The 21133-nt window shown below is 37.5% G+C and overlaps 1 protein-coding gene across 1 annotated transcript in view; it reads left to right on the plus strand.

Annotated features, from left to right (window-relative positions):
* RELN (reelin) overlaps positions 1 to 21133 on the plus strand; it is a 511483-nt gene that overhangs the window by 246849 nt on the left and 243501 nt on the right. The window contains exon 8 of the mRNA XM_056118569.1: positions 558 to 609. Within this exon, the coding sequence (XP_055974544.1) occupies positions 558 to 609 (52 nt within the window). The remainder of the gene's footprint in view (positions 1 to 557; positions 610 to 21133) is intronic.

The following is a 21133-nucleotide window of genomic DNA, read 5'->3' on the forward strand; positions in this document are numbered from 1 at the left end:
TTCATTTTTTAAAAATCTGCAAATGTTACCAAAGTTAATTTTAGAGCATTTTCATAATTTCCCAAAGAAATGCTCTACCTTTAACTGGTATAATTCCATTTAATTTCCAAAATTATCTGTGTTCCCCATTTACCCTCCAGTTGCCTTTCAGTTGTTGTTACTAGCCTGCTTTTGACATTCCTTCTTGAGTCCTTGATCTTGTAGGCTGCCAGGGAGAAGATAAAGTGGAGAAGGGGACTGTGTTTAGTTAGCTTCCTCGCAAGACTGTTGGGTAAATTGCACTGAAGCATTTTTCAACCAGGCATCAAGAAATGTGCTATGAGTGCCTAAGTTAGGACATCAGGGGGTGTTCCCAACAGAGAAATCTAAGTAGTATCTGTATTCAGACATCTTGGTTAAAAAAAATTAGCTAAACCCTGGATAAACGTAATCTCTGCTAATGGCTCTTTCCTTTCCTTCTCTTCTCACTCTGAGCTCAGTATATATCACTTCTGCTTTGCCTTTTTTTCTCTTTTGTATTGCGTCTTATTTAATTTTCAATCTTGTCTTTTTTCTAGATTACCACAGGCCTTAATACGACCACAGCTTCTGTCCTCCAGTTTTCCATTGGTAAGTGTTTTTAGCAACTATACTAATATAACTTGACAATGTTTGTTTTAATCATACTCTGCAATCAAGATTATAGTACCAGATGTTTTCATGTTTAGAAAAGACTCTAAACTTTGAAGCACATTACTTAAAACATTTTAAAAAGTGAACTAACTAAATGCTACATACGGTTTTTTACTTCTCTCCAGGAGTCAGTAGTGTTCTAAAATGACACAGATAAAAAAAAATAAAAAAAATTAAAAAAAAATAAAATGACACAGATAAATCTTAAAGTGGTCTATGTGTGTACTTTAAATGCATTAAATTATTCTATTAAGGCAGAATTACTTTTCTAGCTATGGTGGGCTCATACTAAGCTAAAAATCTATTTAATTTAATGTGCTTTTAATGACTAGTAGTGAAAAAGATAGTTATTAGTGACCAAGAAACCAATTAGGGTTTCATGTTTGACATAAAGAATCTATGTTTAATTCAGATATGGATCACCAAAAAAAAATGACTTGCAACATTTCTGTTAGATGATTTTGTAGTAGAACTAAAAATATTCAAAGCACTCAGTAAAATTAAATGCCTTTTAATCAAATATCATTTTACTATTCTGCTTTCTAATTTAATTTTCAAGGATATATATTAATAAACAGCAGGCACACATTTTCAAGGGAAATGTTCTATTGAAGAAAAGCATTGCCTTCTAGTAGGATCTAACTTTGTACTGATCTTGTTCCCATAGTATGCAAACCTCTTCTGGCCTCTCCCAATAGACTAGTGTGGACAGCATATCTCCAATGGCTCCCATTTTCACACTCATGTCTTTGGACAGCCATCATTAGCAAAACAACAGTCCCCTCAGTAACCTTCCAGTCCTAAAGCAAACCAGTGTTATCACAGCCAGGAGCCCAGCAGTTGATCATGTCTAAGAGCACTTGTCTCAAGTCATGAGGTTGTCACTTTGTAGTCAGTGTAATGCATTTTCGCTTTTACAGAAATTATTTAAAATTACCTACTTACAGTTTGGGTTATTTTCTTCTCACATTGATCATACTGTCTAACACAAGTTACAATCCAGAGGCCCATAATGTGAGCATAAGAAAAGCATCAGCAGAGCCCAAAGAGTTTTTCCTTTCATGAGAGGATTTTCTTTGATCTGTTAGCAAGTGTCTCCTACATTTTTATTATAAGCGTATAATACTTTCATAATTAAAACAGAATTAAGTTCCATATTTCATAAATTGGGCTACAAGAATACTTTTTCATGCTCTAGCACAAGAGGCAAGCAAGTTTGAGAATTTTAACCAGAACAAATTTGTTTAAATTCATAATACTTGAATGTAAAAAATGTCAGTGAAGGCCCAGGAATTTGAGTGAGAGGCAGAACACATGTTTCACATGTGTGAGGCCTGGCATTTAAGCCCTAGTAGAAAATAAAAGGGAAGTGACCCTTTATCTGTATTTTATGTCTTTAATTTCACTCTTTTGCAGAAATGATGAATATTAACTTCTGATAATTATTTTATTTCATTAATGAATGCATGATAATCCACTTTATTTTTTTAATGAGCAACATTGGTTGGCAGGAGTATGAATTATTTGTAAATCTTAGGGTATACTGTAACTACTTCATACCCACTATGAAAATGTCCTCCACCACTTTTCTCCCCACTTCCTGCCATAAACTCTCCACCTCCCATCATGAAAACCTCAGTTCCATGGTCAGAGTCTAAAGGTTTGCTTCAGTTGAATTTTTCCCCCTTGCTTTGTTTCTTTATCTATCAGATATAAATAAGATCACCCATTATTTTTTTTCCTTCTTATTTTGTTTAGCATGACCCCTCCCGGTTCTAGTTGTATTCTCATAAAAGGCAATATTTCATTTTTTTCTTGTAGTTGAGTTATATTCCCACTGTACACATACCTCACTTTCATTGTCACACATCATTTTTATCATTTGTTTTGTTTTCAAATCTTGGCTGTTGTAAATAGCACCTAGGTGTATATATGTCTTTCAAGTAACTGTTTTTGTGTTCTTTGGGTCGGTACCTGGGAGCAGAGTTGGGGAATTATATGAGGATTTTGACTTTAATGTTTTGAGAAATTTCTGTCCTGTTTTCCAACAAGGCAGAGGAATTTACATTCCCACCAACAATGTATAAGAGAGTTCTTTTTTGGCACCACCTGGAAATTTTGTTGTCCCAGACAGTCTTTTGGTTTGTTTTTGTTTATGGACCACTCCCAGCACTGCTTCGGGATGTCCTGGCAGTGCCCAGGAGACCATGTTTAGTACTTACCTGCAAGGCAAGAGCCTTAATTCTGCACTCTCTCCAGCCCCCAAGAGAGTCAGCTTTCTGGGGGTTGGAGGGAGCGATATCCAGTGGCGTTCAAGGCTTACTCCTAACTCTGCATTCAAGAATTACCCCTGGCAGTGCTTCCAGGTACCATATGGGATGCAGGAGACATGCATGGGGTGTGGGGTGGCAAAGCAAACCAACTCTGGGTCAGTCTCTTACAAGGCAAGTGCCCTTCCCATCCTCAAGACAGTCTTTTTGATATAGGCTCACAGATATAGTGAGTGAAAAGGAAGTCACTATTTAAATGTATGCTCTGCACCCTAGTATTTGAATTTTATTTGAGGTAGAAGAAATCTAGAAGTTAAATTATTTTTAAAGGAGAAAAATTTCTATTTTTTTAAGTAGGAAAGAGTAAATATTCTTTATTTACCTATCAGTAGTACCTAATCATGAACAATAGAACTGATTTTAAAAGGGCAAGGCCTTGAAAGAATTATAAGTGAATTTAGTACTGAGACACAAAAATTTGAACAAATGCCATATGCTAGTTATTGGGACTGGATGCAAATAAGTGACTGAACCAGATGAGGGTATTCCTTGTGTATTCAAAGTAGGAGTTTAAAATCTGCATTAGGACACTTGAAGAGTAACAAAGCCAGCTATTTGGAACAAGCACTGTAGCACTGTAGCACTGTCTTCCCGTTGTTCATTGGTTTGCTCGAGCAGGCCATCATTGTGAGACTTGTTGTCACTGTATTTGGCATATCGAATATGTCACGGGTAGCTTGCCAGGCTCTGCCATGCAGGCAAGATACTCTCAGTAGCTTGCCGGACTCTATATCTCAAATTTATAGCTAGAAAATATATTAGGAAATTGGGAGCAGAAAGCAGCTCTTTTTGTGGCTCAAGTGGCAGAGCACATGTCTTGCACATACAGGTATAGCCCTGGAATCACACACACACACACACACACACACACACACACACACACACACACACACACATAGAACCACTGCTTGTAGCAGTTTTTTTTTAATCGTTTTGAGTGGAAACTTTAAATTCAGAAGTGAAATTTTGATATATTGTAGTTTGAGAATAAACCAAAATGTTTACTAAAATATATTGTGATCTTTTGCATAGATAAAACATTGGCAAATTTTCTTAACTATGCATTGAGATAAAAATTCTTAAACGCCAGAGAGATAGCGTAAAGTGCTGGAATGCATTCTTTGCATGTTGGAGCCCTGGATTTAATCCACAACACATAATCTTCTGAATAATGCTAGGAGTTTACCCCCACCACCACCACCACCATGCACTGAGTCTAAGTTGGGAGTAACCTCTGGGCACTGCCAAGAGTGTGCCAAAACTAAATAAAAACATTCTTAAGAATTACGTGGTATTAGGGTTCTGAAAGTATTCGATATGCCAAACACAGTAACAACAAAGTCTCCAATGGAGACGTTACTGGGCCCGCTTGAGCAAATCGATGATCAACGGGAGGGCCTTTACTTTACTTTTACTAGGGTTCTGAAAAACAAAATACTGGCAAAACTTGTGGCTACATTATATGTGTGTGTGTGTGGTAGATATAGAGTATTGGACAGACCTTCTAAGAATAGGTTGTATAGCTCATTATGGCCTCTATAAATAGCATAACTTTGTTATGGATGGTGCAAAGTCTAAATAGAGGTACCCACATGAATTTCAAAGAAGCCATAATTGTATGCATTCATCCTGCGCTTTGTAAACCCCACAGTAACCAAATATCAAAGTAGTAATTGTGGTCAAGGGTCTTTGAACTTATAGTCAGTTTAAAAATTAGTCTGAACATGTCATTTAATAACATTTTACATAATTCCAATTTTATATTATGAAGATCTCCCGATCTTTACCAACAATGTACAGTATGATAATTTAGGTTTAGTGTTATTTTTAGGAGGTGCTGTATGATATTAAATGAAGCCATTGGATAACATGATTTTCCAGATGTACATTTCATAAATATTTATAGCTTTATAATGAATTATGTTCATAATTGTACATATATAACCCCAACTCATAAGGTGAATAAATAATTATTGCTTTGATATTTTTACATTGCTCTATGAACATTTTCTGTTAGAGCCAAATATTTTTCCATGAATCCCAAGTAACCTCACAGATAGATACATAGAAATTTTTTTTAATTACTAAGGAATGTCCCAAATAGATGCTATTGTGACATGTTTAGCAGCAGTGTCTGCAGAACTTTTTCTAAAAATGTATATTTGTATGCATCAATGTGTGTGTGTGTGCCTTAATATAGGTGAATTTAACCAAATGACTTTTAAAGTGGAAGCATCTGAATAATGCCTTTCTGCAAGCTGAAATTTATTAGGCTGTCAACAGAAAAATCATATTGTAAAGTGTCCTAAAATGTTCTTAGAACTTTTCATTTTTCTATTCCAATGAAAGATCCATTGCTGTGCTGAGGCATCGATCTGTTCCCGTCTTCACTTGATTTATTAGATTTAGCTTCTGGAATTTATAGTTGTCACCTTAAGGCCATCAGCCCATTTCCTTTAGATTTCCTGTGGGATAGGAAGAAAAATTTGATATGACACCTTTGCAAACCATTATCTCATAGCTGCCTCCGACTCAGTTTTCCCAGAAAGGACCCTAGGTCTAAAGGAAAGTGCTGCTAATGCTTTGTAGCTATCACTCTTAATAAAATTTTAAATAAATATGTCCTGTGTACTCAGAATTCTCTATAACTATAGGATGGCAAAAATTGAAAAAAAAAGTTTAAGGGTCTTGGGGTATAGTAGAAGGCTCTAGTGTGTGTAGGAACTGTGGAGCATCTAGTGACAGCTGAATTATTATAAAAAGACATAAGCATATGTACAGGTTTCCATGGTAAAGGAGCCCGTCTAGGTCTTGCAGTGTAGAGAAATTCAGGGAGGCTTCTTTAACAGAAAAATTCCTAGAAGTTGAGAACATGAGTCATTGGCAAAGCCAAAGAAGACAAACAAGAATGGGAATGAGTATGACCCCTAGAGCAGAAGAACTGATCAGGGGGTTATGAAAAGTGTTAGATAAAACTGTCGATCTAAAAACTTCATCTTCAGAGATTGTGTTCTTTTTTAATTACTTAATAGGTAACATGGAAATGCAAAATGAATTCTTTGGTATTGAGAAATAAAGAAGCACGGTGAACTAAGTGTTTAAGAAAGATTATTTGGGCAGTGATGGTAAGAGTAGACTAAGGACCCATGAGATTGTATAGCAGGAAAGGTGCTTGCTTTGCATGCACCATGGGGAACCCCATATGGTTCCCCACACCCCACCAGGAGTGATTCCTGAGCACAGAAGCAGGAGTAAGCCCTGAGCACCACCTGGTGTGGCCCAAAAACAACAGAAAAAGAATTTATAAATTTATAAAGAATCTTTAATTTCAAGATTAAAGGTAGAAAATTTTAAAACATGTGCCATGTAAAACAAATAATCATTTGCTCCTGTATTTTTATCATGACGAATCACGAATCACGACCATCCTATTATTCGTCGATTGCCTCGAGCAGGCCCCAGTAACGTCTCCTTCATCCTAGCCCTGAGATTTTTAAGAAAGTGCTATGTTCAAGGCTCTTTAGGAGAATGAGACCCATCATTGTTACTGGTATTTGGCATATTGGGTACGCCACGGGGAGTTTGCCAGACTCTGCTGTGTGGGCAGGTTACATTCGGTAGCCTGACAGTTTGTCCAAAGTAAGAATGAGATAATAAGATGTCGCTTTCGGGAGCTGGTTTTTATAGTCTCTGAGTCTTGGCCATTGATGGGATTACACGGCGCCAGGAAGCCAGCTGGTGGGTGTGACCCCCGCCTACTGGAATTCGGAGGATCTGGGTGGAGGATGCTCAGCCCCGATCCGAGTAGGCTTGGAGATCTCAGCCCCAAGATTTTCAAAACACAAAAACTATTTTATGAACATAACTGTAATCAAAAAAGAATTTTATACTAAAATTAGTCCACAGTAAAATCAAACTGAAACTTCCCACAAAGATATATCACTGCAACTCTGTTCTAAAATATGTATCCATTAAAGGGTGTGGGGAAGATAGATAGAGTCGGAGCCATAATACAGCGGGGTTTGCGTTGTACTTGGCTGACCAGGAGGTCAATCTCCAGTATACCATATGGTCCCCAGAAACATCCAAGAGTAATTCCTAAATGCAGAGCCAGGATAACCCCCAAGCATGCACATGCTAGGTGTGGACCAAAAGCAAGCAAATAAAAAAGGAAACAAAACTGAGTATCTTAATTTAATATATGCCTCAGAGGGACAGACAAAGCAAATACCAAGCTAATCTCTATCAAGTCTCAATCTTTTCACCTCCAGTTATAAAATAAAGCCAAGGTTTTCAATAAATAGATGATGTCATCTATTGAAAATAAACTGTAGGGGCTGGAGCAATAGCACAGGGGTAGGGCCTTGCATGCGAACAACCTTTTTTTTTTTTTTGCCTTGCACGCGAACAACCCGGGTTCAATTCCCAGCATCCCCTATAGTCTCCTGAGCACTGCCAGGGGTAATTCCTGAGTGCAGAGGCAGAAGTATTTTTATAATAAGCATATAATACTTTTATAATTAAAATTATTTTAAAATAAATTAAATTAGTTAAATAAAAAATAATTAAATAAAATGAAATAAATTAAACTAAATTAAATTAATTTAAAATAAATTTAAAATGAATTCTAAAATTTTATTGTTTAAGTTTATAAGAATTCATTTAATGTATTAAAAGAAAACTTATTTTTAATAAATAAGATTCACAAATTCTTATTATAAAATGTAGAATTGGTATGGAAATCTATCTTGTCAATTATGATATCCCCATAGCCCAGGACTCAAATTAAATAGACACTCATAAATATGTTTTGCCTGAGTGACAGATAACTATTATTGAGCCAACTCTAAGAGCCCATAACCAAGTGCTAAATTGATGGGATGTAGACACTGCAGCCAAGAGGTAATCTTGGGGAGGTGATCTAAGGACCTCAATCAATAAAAAAAGATCACCCAAAAGGAATCAGAAAAATCACCAAAAACTGCATTTTAGTGAAGCCAATAGACAAAATTTATAGCTATGTGTTGACTGATGCTATTATTACACCAGCTAGAATAGATGTTTGTAATTTATAAAATTAGTATTACCACCACAAATGCTTGGTCGAGTGGGGAGCACGGGAGGTAGACTGAAGAATGGAGAGCCTCCTCTTCTCTGCTCGACCCCTCTTCAGCCAGTAGGGGAAGTGCCCAGCATGGGTCAGGAATAGTGAAGCCTGCTTGGGCACTCAATCAATAAAAAAATGGTCAAGGCCCTCCAGTCCCAGGAGGCAGCCATAAAGCTATGCCTGAAGCTCACTTATTCTGCACAGCGTGGAAATGGTCTCTGCCATCTGATTTCTCGGGGAGCCAGGGACTCAGGCTGGAGCAAGTAATTGCTCTATGCAGGAAAGTCAGCCCTAACCTCGGCACAGGTGTTCTAGATTCATTGCCTCCCCTCACAGAAAAGAATTTCAGGAGGAGGTGAAAGAGTGAAGCAAGTTAGTGTTCTTGTTTTTGTTTTTGTTTTGGGGGGGGGGATTTGCTGTGATTTACTATGCTGTGATTTTTATTTTGTGACATCTGATGTGTTTCTGGAATTTTTTTTTAATTAGTGAGACACCATGAGGTATAGTTGTAGACTTACAAATTTTGTGCTTGGGTTTCAGTTATACAATGATCAAATACCCATCCCTCCACCAGTGCCCATTTCCCACCACCACGGATCCCAGTATTCCTCCCACACCTCATCCCCCCCATCACGCCCTGCCTCTGTGACAGGGCATTCCCCTCTGTTCTCTCTCCTTTTGGGTGTTGTGGTTTGCAAAAGAGGCATTGAGTGGCAATCATGTTTGGTCTATCATCTGGGGAACATAAAGTAACAAAATAGGAGACTAACACCCAAGAATGGCCGAGATTAGTACCAAGAATTTTGCTCCATGGCTTAGATGCCAGCCACACATGCTAGAGGGAAAGGCAGCTCAGATAGAGAAGGGAGCACCAAATAAAGGGTGTTGGGAGGATCCTCCCAGGATGGGAGAAGCATGCTGAAAGCAAGTTAGTTTTTAATGAAAAAAATTTACTTAGAAAGATGTGAGGGGAGAGAAAGAGAGGAATATAATTCAGGCTTGGAAGAATAAGCGAGGCTCAATTTTTTTTCAAGGAGGTTGTACATAATTCTTCTAAAAGTCTTGACCTGGAGGATTCCTGCAATTCAGTAGTGCCTCAGTTTCTCTATTTCCAAAGATCTCAGGATATGCACCTCAAAGTGATGTGGTCCTCATGTCTATGGGCTACTTCAGGGCTGGGCAGCTTCTTTTTGTTTTTGTTTTTGTTTTTTGTTTTTTGTTTTTGGGTCACACCCAGCAATGCTCAGTGGTTACTCCTGGCTCATGAACTCAGGAATTGCTCCTGGCGGTGCTCAGGCGACTATACGGGATGCTAAGAATCAAACCTGGGTCTGCCACATGCAAGGCAAATGCCCTACCTGCTGTGCTATTGTTTCAGCCCTTGGGCAGTTTCTTCTTAAAGTTTTATTATTTCCCAAAAACTCATTACCGGGATACCTTAACTATCTGCCTGCAACAGTTATCTTTTTTCTTTAACTTTACTTATGAATGTCTTTAAGATTTGGGAGTTTTATGTATGTGGAGTTTATACTTTATTTCTTGCTTCTTTGTCTTGGGTTTGGGGGCCATACCCTGCAGTACTCAAGGGTCATTTCTGGCTCTGTGCTCAGAGAGTAACCCCCCAGTTTTGCTCAAAGGATCATGTGTGGTGCTGGAGATCAAACCAGGGTTGACAGGATAAAAGGCAAGCAACTTAAGCCCTGTATTTTCTCCAGCTCCTTTTGTTTGTTTTTAATTGTCACTAGAGAGAAAAGACATTGAATCATAAATGGTTTATATTTACAGATTTATATATGGAAATATCCTAAGAACTAAATTGTTCTTCTATGTACCATATGTGATACAGTCTCAGAGATAAATAAGAGCCATTTATTCTTTATGAAGTTACTTTAGAAATTAAAAAAACTAGAGAATTATAAAAATTAAAGGCACCCTTCTTGCTGAATTGGAGAATTTCTTTGTAAAAGAATAGACATCTGACATTTTTTTCTTAAATACAATGAATAAAATGTCATATATTGAAGGCTTTCTATGGCATTTAGTACAAGGGAAGCAATTTTTCCCTCAAGATTAATTCATAAGCATCTTAATTACTTAGAATTTGATTCAATTGCGAAGTCTTAGATTCTTAGAATAGCTAATTCATAGTGAAAAGAAATTAAGCCCTTTATATCTCATTATGAATTCTTATTTGTTTTCTCTATGCTCTATTAAAATATATTTCTAAATCTAAAGTAGACTACTCTTTTTCAAGAATTAATCTTGTTGGTACGTAAAGCCTCAGATAAATTATTATGAAATGATGAAAACTTCTTTTGAACACATGGTAATCTCTAAACGTGCCACTAACAAAGTCAGGGTTAATTAGAGCATAAAATAAATATGAATTTAAAAAGAACAGAAATTTAGAAAATTTTTGGTAAAATCAGTGTATATGCTTTAGAAGGTAAAATACATGTTCATTTGAAAGTAAAATTCTTATATAGAGAATACATTCAAATAAGTGTGCTTATGGTTTAATTTTTACATCTTTGAAGATATATCTTAACAAAAACACCTGGAAAATAATAGGGAAAACCTCTTTGCTCTAAATTTAGTAAGTAAATATTTATGGACCTGGAGATAGGTTAAAGGGTAGGCACATGCCTTATTGTGTGAGGCTGTAGCTTTCACACCTGCCATTGCACACCCTCTCCCAGCAATACCAATGTGGCCTTGGGGGGCCTAAACCGCATCACTTCATGGGTTCTGGATTAAACCATCAGGTCTGTACTATCACAACAGATATAATTAGGAGTGGCCCTGAGCCATGAATACCACTTGGGATGCGCCTTCCGAAAAAAGAAAGTGATGGTTTGGAACTGTTATAATTCAAGTATCCAGGATTTTTCATCTTGGGTTGACCTATTACTTTTAATGGAAAATCTAATTTTAAAGGCCAGTTTAAATGAACTTTATTTGAAATCTTATCCCACTTCATGTATATTTTTAAATCATAAAAGTAAATACTTGGAAATATTATAAACCTCTGCTAAGCATGTTTCTGCCAGAGATGTTACTGATTTGATTTTGAATTATTAAAAATGGTAACTAAATAAGGAATTATCTTTACATGAGCTAAAATGTAGCCTGAAACTAAGTAATACGCCATTTCCCTTTTGAAATCGTCAATTTATTGTCACCTTAGTGAAGCTTGAAATAATAATATATGTAATTTATTGTCAACATATCCTGCTATTCCTACTCTTTGTTGAGAACTTCTAGTAAAATGGATGTAATGGAGAACAGGATAAGAAAAAATGCTCTCCAGAGGCTTTCAAATTCATTAGCCTTCCAACCTTTTATCAGAAAAAAAATATCACTCAGTGCCCTGCCATGTCTCGAAATTTGACTTCCTTTTAGCAAACAAACAGGTGCTCTCCCCTCAATCCCCCCAACTACACTATATTACTAGTTTTTTATTCTCAACCAAAACTAAGTATCTAAGAACTGAACTGAATTTAAACCCAAAGTTATGAAAGGAAGCTAGTGATGTTTTGTATGGGTTTTCCAGACTCTAGAGTGTTCTTGACTGCTGAGGCAAGAAGATGTGTTGAGGGAATCATGGACAGTATTAAAACTAGATCTGAATTGACTGGTTCACATTTTGACCCTTCAAGGACCCTTGATCAAAGATTAGTGTAGCTGAGAGATCTTTATGCAGGCTGTATATAACACAGTGGGCCTTATCCAATGTGGGAAAACAAAGTCTAGGATACTGGCCATCCTTGAAGAGTATTGTCAAATAGGTGTGGGAGAAATGGGGGAAAGGGAGTTGTCCACTTGAGAGGAGAAGCCAACAGAGGCTCATTAAGGGATGCATAGCATCAAAGAAGCAGAGTGAAACCTGCGAGAAAGTCAGGCAGACAAGGAGGGGCAGAGACAAAACCTCACTGTTTGGGAGTTACACTGACAAGAGTTGGCCTGTTTTAGCCTCAGAGGATGAGTGCCGCAATGGGTAGAGTAGCCACTTCCTATAGGGGACAAGGTGGGGGCCTTCTGAAATCCTGAAAGGTCAGAACAAGAACAGCAACAAGCACAGTAAGACTGAGTCTCTTAGATTGGGAGGCTGGGGGCAGGGGGCAGGGTATGGCATATAACACCTGCTGCCTACCATGTGAATTTGCCCTCCTTGAAAATTGGCCAGGCATGAGCTCCTGGTCTCGGCTGTATGACCTCAGCCCAGGGGAGAGGACTGGTTCTTGCCAAGGAACTTGGCAAAATCTGCACATTTTGCACTTCCCTTTCTGTGTTTCTCCACCCCCACCCCCACATAGGCTCTGGTGAAAGCTCTGTACTGTGACTTTGGGAAAGAACCTGAAAAACATGGGCATGCAGAAGTGGCTGGAAATGCCATGGCATTCTGTAAATTGGTCTTTTTACCTTTTGCTGGGAGTGGCTGTATAAGGGAACAAATACAAGTATTTTGGGAACGAGGGAATTAGGAATAGGTTAGAATGGGAAAAGGTACAAAAGGGAGAACAGCTGTTCATTTTATATCCTGTGGTCATTGTCCATCTGCCATAAACTGAAAAGAGTCACCTCATGAGGTCTGGGGATTTTAGCCAAGGACGTGACTGAGGGGAAAAAACATTAAGTACAATAAATCATCTGCTGTCACACTAACTTTGAAAGAAAGGTTTGTTGATGCAATAGCCTGTTTACTAGTAGCCATTCAAAATGTTATTACTGGTAGCATCAATTTTTAAAATAAAAGTGTATAAAACTTATAAGGAAGAGTTGCATTTAAAACTGAGCCCTTTTAAAACATTTTATGAAAGAGTTCTCTCAAGTCTAAAGAAAGCATATTTTTTAGTATAAGCACAGAGTATTTTTGAGGATTCTTATTGTTCTACTTTATTTGATCTCTCATAATCCTTAAATCAGACTTAGCAGATACTTAAAATAGAAAATTTTCTTCCTTTGAATATCCCTTCTTACAATGTTGTCCTTGAAATATGTTTCTTCGCCTAAATATATGCTGAATTTCTCCCCAAGGGTAGTTTTTGTTGGGAAAAACAGAGATCTAGCCACAAACCTTAGATTTTTATATTCAAATTATTGCTATGTTCAACTTTAAGTGCCTGCTGACAATTTTTGGACATTTAGGATTTCTTTAAACTGACAACCGCTATTAATTAAATAATGATTTATTTTGGCTTTCGTCATCATACACCAAAGTTTAATTCATTTGTTCTTGACAGATCCAAGACTAATTTGAGGCTTTCTCTCATGTGGAATGGAACTGTTCTTAATTAAACTAATATCTGTGGGCTCTTTTCAGTCACAATTCCCATCCCTGTCATTGGAGACTGAGAGGCCCCGGGATGCTTCCTGCATGGGCTGCCACAAAGCATTATCTGAGACAGTAACCACTTCTCCCTTCCCTCTCTCTTCATGAATCACACTGCTGCCTCTTTGGCTCCAGACCCTGAACTTCAGTGAGGCATGAGCTGCCATCTTCTGTGCAGTCACCGAGCGGGCAGTTGAGCGGGAGTTTTATGAGAGCCTAGCACGGCCCTGCTTTAGCATGTGTAGTCTCCTTAGACATGGGAACAACAACAAAGAGAACGCCTGTGATGAGCTGTGGTGACCATGTCTTTCATCCAAGAACAGCATTCCGTATATAGTCCTTTCTCTTGCACTTAGCTTCACCCATAGTCTGAGAATTGAGGAAATAGACCTCTTGGAGACAAATTCTCATCTTCCCAGGTAAATTCCTTCCTGACCCCTCCCTCATCCCCACTTTCTTGAACTGTACTTTCCTAAGTACTTTGTGTTTAAGTGATGTACAGGTAGGTAATGGTTAACAGAAACTATTTGCTTCAGAGCATCAGGCAAGAAGCTAGCTCAATACTAAGGTAACAAGCATGATTATATTTTACTAAGGTAATAAACATGATTATATATTTTTGCAATATCTCAAAGTTAATGGAACAAATTTATATCAGTATGCCATTTTACCAAAAAGAAATCCCAAATAAATCCTTATCAAATGAGGATTTTGTACTCGGAGAGGAATTAGACAAAAACTTAGAAGCATATTTTTAAAAGTTGTCTTGTAAATTATAGCATTGTAGGCTTAGAGTGGAAGTCCTATTTTAGGTACCATTCCTCAGGTAGAAATTTGAGACTTGCCATATTACCAAAATGTTGCTTTCCTTACAGTGGATTGTTTTTAATACCATATCAAGAGAATTAATGATCTTAGGATTTTTTAGTAGTGAAGGAAATTTTTTTGAAGAATAATCTAATCATTGTCTCCATCATTATTGTTTCTAGGAAATAAACACTCCAGCTGCTTCCAATAAAATATTTAAAAAGATGCTTATAAAACTGTAAAAATATAGATAATTTGCATAACAAAAAACGATGACTTATCTGAGGCAGATTTATTTTAAAGCATTGCAAAGGAGCAAATAAGCTCTTCCTGTATTTTCTGGTGAATTGAGGTGCACTGAGAGTGACTCAGAGAGTAGTACTGTCCTCAGAAATCAGTCATCGTTTTTTTTATAATCACCGTGAGATACAGTTGCAAATTTTTCACATTTGAGTTTCAGTCATACAATGATCAAACACCCATCCGTCCGTCCACCAGTGCACATTTTCCACCACCAATATCCCCAGTATCCCCCCCGCCATCCCACCCTTGCCTCTGTGGCTGACAATTTCCCTCATACTCTCTCTCTACATTGGGGCATTATGGTTGGCAATACAAATACTGAGAGGCTATCACATTTGGTCCTTTATCTACTTTCAGCGCACATCTCCCATCTCGAACTATCCCTCCAAACATCATTGACTTAGTGATCCCTTCTCTATTCCGGCTGCCTTCTCCCCCAGCTCACGAGACAGGCTACCAATCATAGAGCAATATTTCTGGCCTTGTCTCTACTGTTCTAGAAATCAGTCATCTTAAAAAGGATACTAGGTCAATGGAATTGCTTATACCAACATCTTTATGTTGCTCATCATATGTCCTTACAATATAAGATGAGGCAAGTCCTTTTCCTGAGTGCCCTAGCCTACAGTGGCATGTAATATCTCCTGAAAATGACAATGGGTAACTGTTTTAAAAGCTCCTTTCAAAAGTTCCCCATTCATCTTATTTCTGTTTCCATTCACTACAACCTTGAATTAATGGTCCCATTTTTATCTGTCTTGAAGAGATGAACAAATGTGTTGCTCCAGCTAAGACTTGCGCGAATCACGACTGGGCGTTCTGAGTAGCCAGATCACATCCATTTCATAACTTTATGATCACTCTACAAGAAATGCTGTTGTTTACATGCAGCTCCTGGAGCCCTGCTTGTCTCTGAGGTCTGAAATTTGAGTAATGGCAATGGCGGTACTTGTGCTGCAAGAATCCTCAACAGGCTCCATCCAGCCCCTTCTCCAGCCGTCAGTATTTATGGGCCCTGCTCTGCTACCTAGAGACATGATTTCTGGCAGTGTTTCCCCATATATAAATTCTGCAGGATCACTTTTCTCCTTTTTCTGTGACCCTGTGCTACATTAAAAAAACGTAGATTGTTTTTCTCAGTAGAGCTTTGAGGAGGGAGGCTGCTCCCGGCAACCACTACCAAACCCCCAAGGGGACAGTAGCTCCTTCTGTTGTTTCTGCTATGATTTACTTTGAAAAGTCCTGGGCTTTGAGAGAAGGGCAAAGCCAAATAAAAACAAAGCTAACCAGACCTTAGGAGACTAAAATCAATTGATTTATCTTCCTATTATAATTTTTTTTAAAAAAAGAAATAGAGAGAGCTTCTGGACATACAGCTCACAATCCCTGATCTATATTTTCATACTATAAAAAATAAGCTTAGAAATACCAAAGGGCTTTATTTTTAATTTATATAATGGCAAAATCTCACTTGACCTGAATTCATTTGAGAGCAAGGTCTGACTTAAAATGACTTAAGACTACATATAAGTTTTATTTATTCTGAGTAAATCTTTGTGCATTTCACTGTAGTAATATTGATTTGGTTATGGACTTTGCTCTTTATTTTGCTGGAGATGTTATACAATGTATGGAATATGTATTATGTTACCTTTTTAAAAAAATTATTTATTTTTTTGGCTTTTGGGGTCACACCCAGTGATGCTCAGGAGTTACTCATGGCTCTGCACTCAGGAATCACTTCTGGCGGTACTCGGGGGACCATGTAGGATGCTGGGGATTGAACCCGGGTTGGCTGCTTGCAAGACAATCACCCTACCCGCAGAGATTATATATTCAGTAGAATTTGAACCTGCAGTTTATCTAATAATTACAAATTGTGGATCTGTATGTCTATTTTTATGAGAAAGAAATGGAATTTTAAATTGTTGATAGAAGAAATGAGTAATTTTTTTATTTTGAAGTTGTCTTGTTTCAGTACTTAGTTCACTCTACTTTCTGAATTGTTTACTTTTAAAGCAGCCACTGAAAGAGCTAAGAAAAAAGTAAAAGGTTTATTTGTGAATATTGGAAACTTTCTTGCTCTCGAAATATATTTGTAATCTCTGCTGTACATGTATGTTACATTTTATAGGTTCTTCCACAATGAACAAGTTTTTTAAGTGCTTAGTGAACATGTGCTTTCTACTTGTTCAAGTATTGTTGACTTCATAAACTAACAGCTTTTTTCTCTTAGTCAGCCCTACACAGAGCACTCTGGTTACAATGTTTCAGAAATATCATGTTCTCTCTGGTTTTTCTTGAACCCCTGATGTTCATTTGAGTCAGCATAAAATCAGTCAGTTTAATCTCTGAAGCAGTCCAGAAACGCATGGAATATTTCGTGTGTAAGCAATTACTTGAACATCGTTTCATTACTCCTAATTCAGTTGCAAAGTGATTGTTTCCTACTGGGGAACAATTTCTGTTTCTCCTTTTCATTGACTTATCATTAGTATGCAACACACAGAAATTCAGATCTAGCAGAAGACCTCTGTAAGTAAGTATTAGGGTTCACTGTTCACCAATCACCAAAGTTCCATTGCCAATCCACCACCAAAACTATCTCTCCTCATTCTTCCTACACACCTCCCATTTCCCTCTGGTAACTCCCATAGTTTTTGCCAATTCTAGGAGTTAGTTTTGTTGGTTTTTCTCCTGTTCATTTGATTTACTAATTTACATTTCATACATAAGTGAAAGAATCTGATCTTTCATGTTCTTACTAATTTCACTAATATTACTAACATAACCACGCCACAGTCCATCCATTTTGTCCTATAGACTAGTGCAGTTTTGTTTCTTAAGTGGTATTCAATTACCTGTACCAGTTGTCTTTATTCTGGCACCTACTATTCTTTATTCTTTATTCATTATTATCTTCCAAACGTCATTTGCGTTCATTCTATGTTTGGAGTATTGGGAATATACCTCAGTGAATGTAGGGCTTGCAGATATCTTTCTGAACTTGTGTTTTCATATTCTCAGAGTGAAATTACTGGACCATATAATATTTCCATTTTTAAAGTAATTTTAATCAATACTATTTTTCTTAGAGGATGAACCATTTCATATTTTCATCAACAGTATCATATTAAAAATATTTTCATTGAAGATCCAGGGTTATGACTCAGTGGTAGATGACTTGCCTTGCATGTTTGAAGCCCTGATTTTTCTTTTATTTCACTCTTTATTTATTCATTATTTTTTAAAATGAATCACAGTGACATACAGTTACAAAGCTTTCATCATTAAGTTTCAGTCACACAATGATCAAACACCCATCCCTCAACAAGTATACATTTCCCACCACTAATATCCCCAGTATCCCTCCAGCCATCTGCATCCCACTTCACCTACTGCCTTTATGCCAGGCACTTTCATTTTTACTCTCTTTACTTTTGAGCATTATGGTTTGCAGTAAAGATACTGAGAGGCCATCATGTTTGGTCCTTTTTCTACTTTCAGCACACATCTTCCTATTGAGCAATCTCTCCAATCATCATTGATTTATTTTTTCAATTTATTTTCTTATTTTTTAAAATTTTTTCTTAGTGAAGCACCATGAGGTACAGTTGTAGACTTACAGATTTTTGTGCTTGGGTTTCAGTTATACAATGATCAAGTATCCATCCCTCCACCAGTGCCCATTTTCCACCACCACGGGTTCCAGTATCCCTCCCACCCCCCATCCCTCCATCCCGCCCTGCCTCTTTGGCAGGGCATTCCCTTTTGTTCTCTCTCTCCTTTTGGGTGTTGTGGTTTGCCAAAGAGGCATTGAGTGGAAGCCCTGGTTTTTATCCCTGTCATGACCACTCCTTATGCCCCCCCCAACACACACACTATTTTAATTTAGCCAAGTCTACTTAAATAATAAAAAATAATAATTTGAAAATTATCATCATGATTTCTCATTTTCCAAATTGAGATACATTTATTGTTTTTCATGCCATAGTAGGAGGAACACTAATAGGACTATATAATTTGAACTCTTGTGGTCCAGGACCTGTGACGTTAAGATTTGTGAAATGCTGGAATGATAGTGTCAGAGCTCCCAACAGAGGTGGGTCCACATTTTCTGGTTCCTGTTAGAGGAAAATGCAATTTGGTTGAGGTGTAGTGTCTTTTCAAGAACATAAAAATTACACATTCAGAATTACATATAGATGTAAATAGACTGAAAAAAGAAACCATAGCAGTGACACCTTTTGAGAAGTCAGCAAGTCCACACATTATAAAAATCCAGAAATGTAACATCCTTGTTAACTGCCTGAAAAGCTCCAGTATGCTTTTTAGTTCACATGTTTTGGCTATGTTTTCTTTTTCTAGCTGTCACACTATATTGCTCCTTGTTCCAGTGTCTAACCCACTGCTGTTTACTGCCTGATAACCAGCCTGGCAGTCACTACGCCGGAGGCCAAACATATTTTCTTTCCTTTTTGAATATTAAGATTAAAAAGCCTTATTGATAGGCCATGGATAAACTCTCAGATTTATGGACAGTTAATCTATGACAGATGAACTGATTGCATGAAGTGGAGAAAGGAGAGACTCTCCAACAAAAGGTGCTGGGGAAACTGTATAACCACATGAAAAATGAAATTGGATCTGTGTCTCACACTGTACACAAAAGTTTATTTAAAGTGGATTAAAGACTCCTGTATTAGACCAGAATCCATAACATACAGTAAAGAAAATATAGGCAAAACGCTCCATTATCTAGACTTCACAGGTATTTTCAGTTATTCGATTCTATTGGCAAAGCCAACAAAAACAAAAATAAACTAATAGCACTGCATCAAATTAAAAGGGGTCTGCCTGGCAAAAGAAACCCAAGCTAAAATTAAAAGACACTCTTCTGAGTGGGAGAAAATATTTCCGCATGATACTTCAGATAAAGACCGAATATCCAAAATATATATGGAACTCACAAAACTCTGATACTAAAAATCTAATAACCCAATCAGAACGCTGGGAGAGGAGATGAACAGACAACTCCACAAAGCAGACATGAATGGTCAATAGGTATATGAAAATGTGTTCATTGTTACTTGTTACCAGGGAAATGCAATGAAAACTACAACAAAATAGAGGCTGAAGCACACAGATAGTATGCTTGCCTTGCATGCAGCAAACTTCCAGCACCCCATGTGGTTCCCTAAACACAGCCAGGAGTGAGCCATAAGTACAGCTGTGTGTGGTGGCCCCCAAACAAAAACAAACAAAAAAAACTGCAGTGAGATATCAGCTCATACCAATGAGAATGTGCCATACATCAAAAAGACTGGAAACAACCAATGATGGTGAGAATGTGATGAAAAAGGAAACTAATTCACTGTTGGTGGGAAAGCTGTTTGGGTCAGCCCTTATGGAAACACTATGAATGCTTCTCCAAAAATTAAGAAGTGAGCTTCCACGTGACCCAGCAATTCTGCTTTTTGGCATATACTCCCCAAACACAAAAGCATTCATTTGAAAAGATATGGCACTTATATTCAGTGCTGAGTATAATTACCAGGACATGGGAACAACCTGTTGTCCAATGGCAAATGGCTAAATAAATTGCAGTATATATATATATATATATATATATATATATATATATATGCACACACATATATACTATGAAATACTATGAAGTTGTAAGGAAAGATAGAATCTGGCAGTTCACTGCGACTTGGATGGAATATTGGGCCCTTTGGTGGTGGTGAGATGAGATAACCTTATGCATCAAAACCATTAACATTGAAATCTCCAAACCTGCTTGAATTGAGACAGGGCCTCCTCCACTCAAGCTCCCCAGTTTTCCAGTAGTTTGGTAGTCACACCCACAAACTGCCCCCGACACCATGTAATCTCATCAATGGCCAAGATCCAGAGACTATAAAATAAAGCTCCCTCAAGAGAACTATGAAGTATTTCCTGGAGCGCACAGCTGCATTCGCGGTCGTGCGACCTCTTACACTCTAGCCCACTGATATACCTAATATAGCACACATTTGTTTGGTTTTAACATACTTGCTTGTATTCTCTTATATACGGGCTTAAATGGCTCCAAAATGAAATACAACAACCTTCACACACTTCCCCCTTATTGTGGTGGGAAGTTGCTCGCTGGTGGGTGGGTGTTTGAATATTATCTGTAATGAGCTACTGTGAACTACTTTATGAAAATAAAATGTATAAAAATTCAAAAAAACCCATTAGCATTAACAGTTAATGTAAACAATGTAAATTAGTTGTAAACATTGGACCTAAACTATAAACATAAAACATTAAATGGACATTTAATTTCAGAATAAATAAACATACTATTAAAGGCACATATGCTGCCCGAGCCCATGTGCTGTCTGTGCTCATGTGTTGCTGCCAACTGCACATGGTGCCTGAGTACATGTGCCACCCGAATCTCCCCTCTTGGGATGTGTACTTTCATGCTTGCATATCTAATGCTGGGATATGTGCTGGGGCGCCCTGTCCACTCTGGAGAATCCCACGTTCTCCTTCTCTCCATCCTTGAGAAGTCTGGTTCTCTTTTGAGTG

The sequence above is a fragment of the Sorex fumeus genome, unplaced genomic scaffold (assembly GCF_029834395.1).
Source record: "Sorex fumeus unplaced genomic scaffold, SorFum_2.1 ptg000037l, whole genome shotgun sequence".
NCBI classification, from domain to species: Eukaryota; Metazoa; Chordata; class Mammalia; order Eulipotyphla; family Soricidae; genus Sorex; species Sorex fumeus.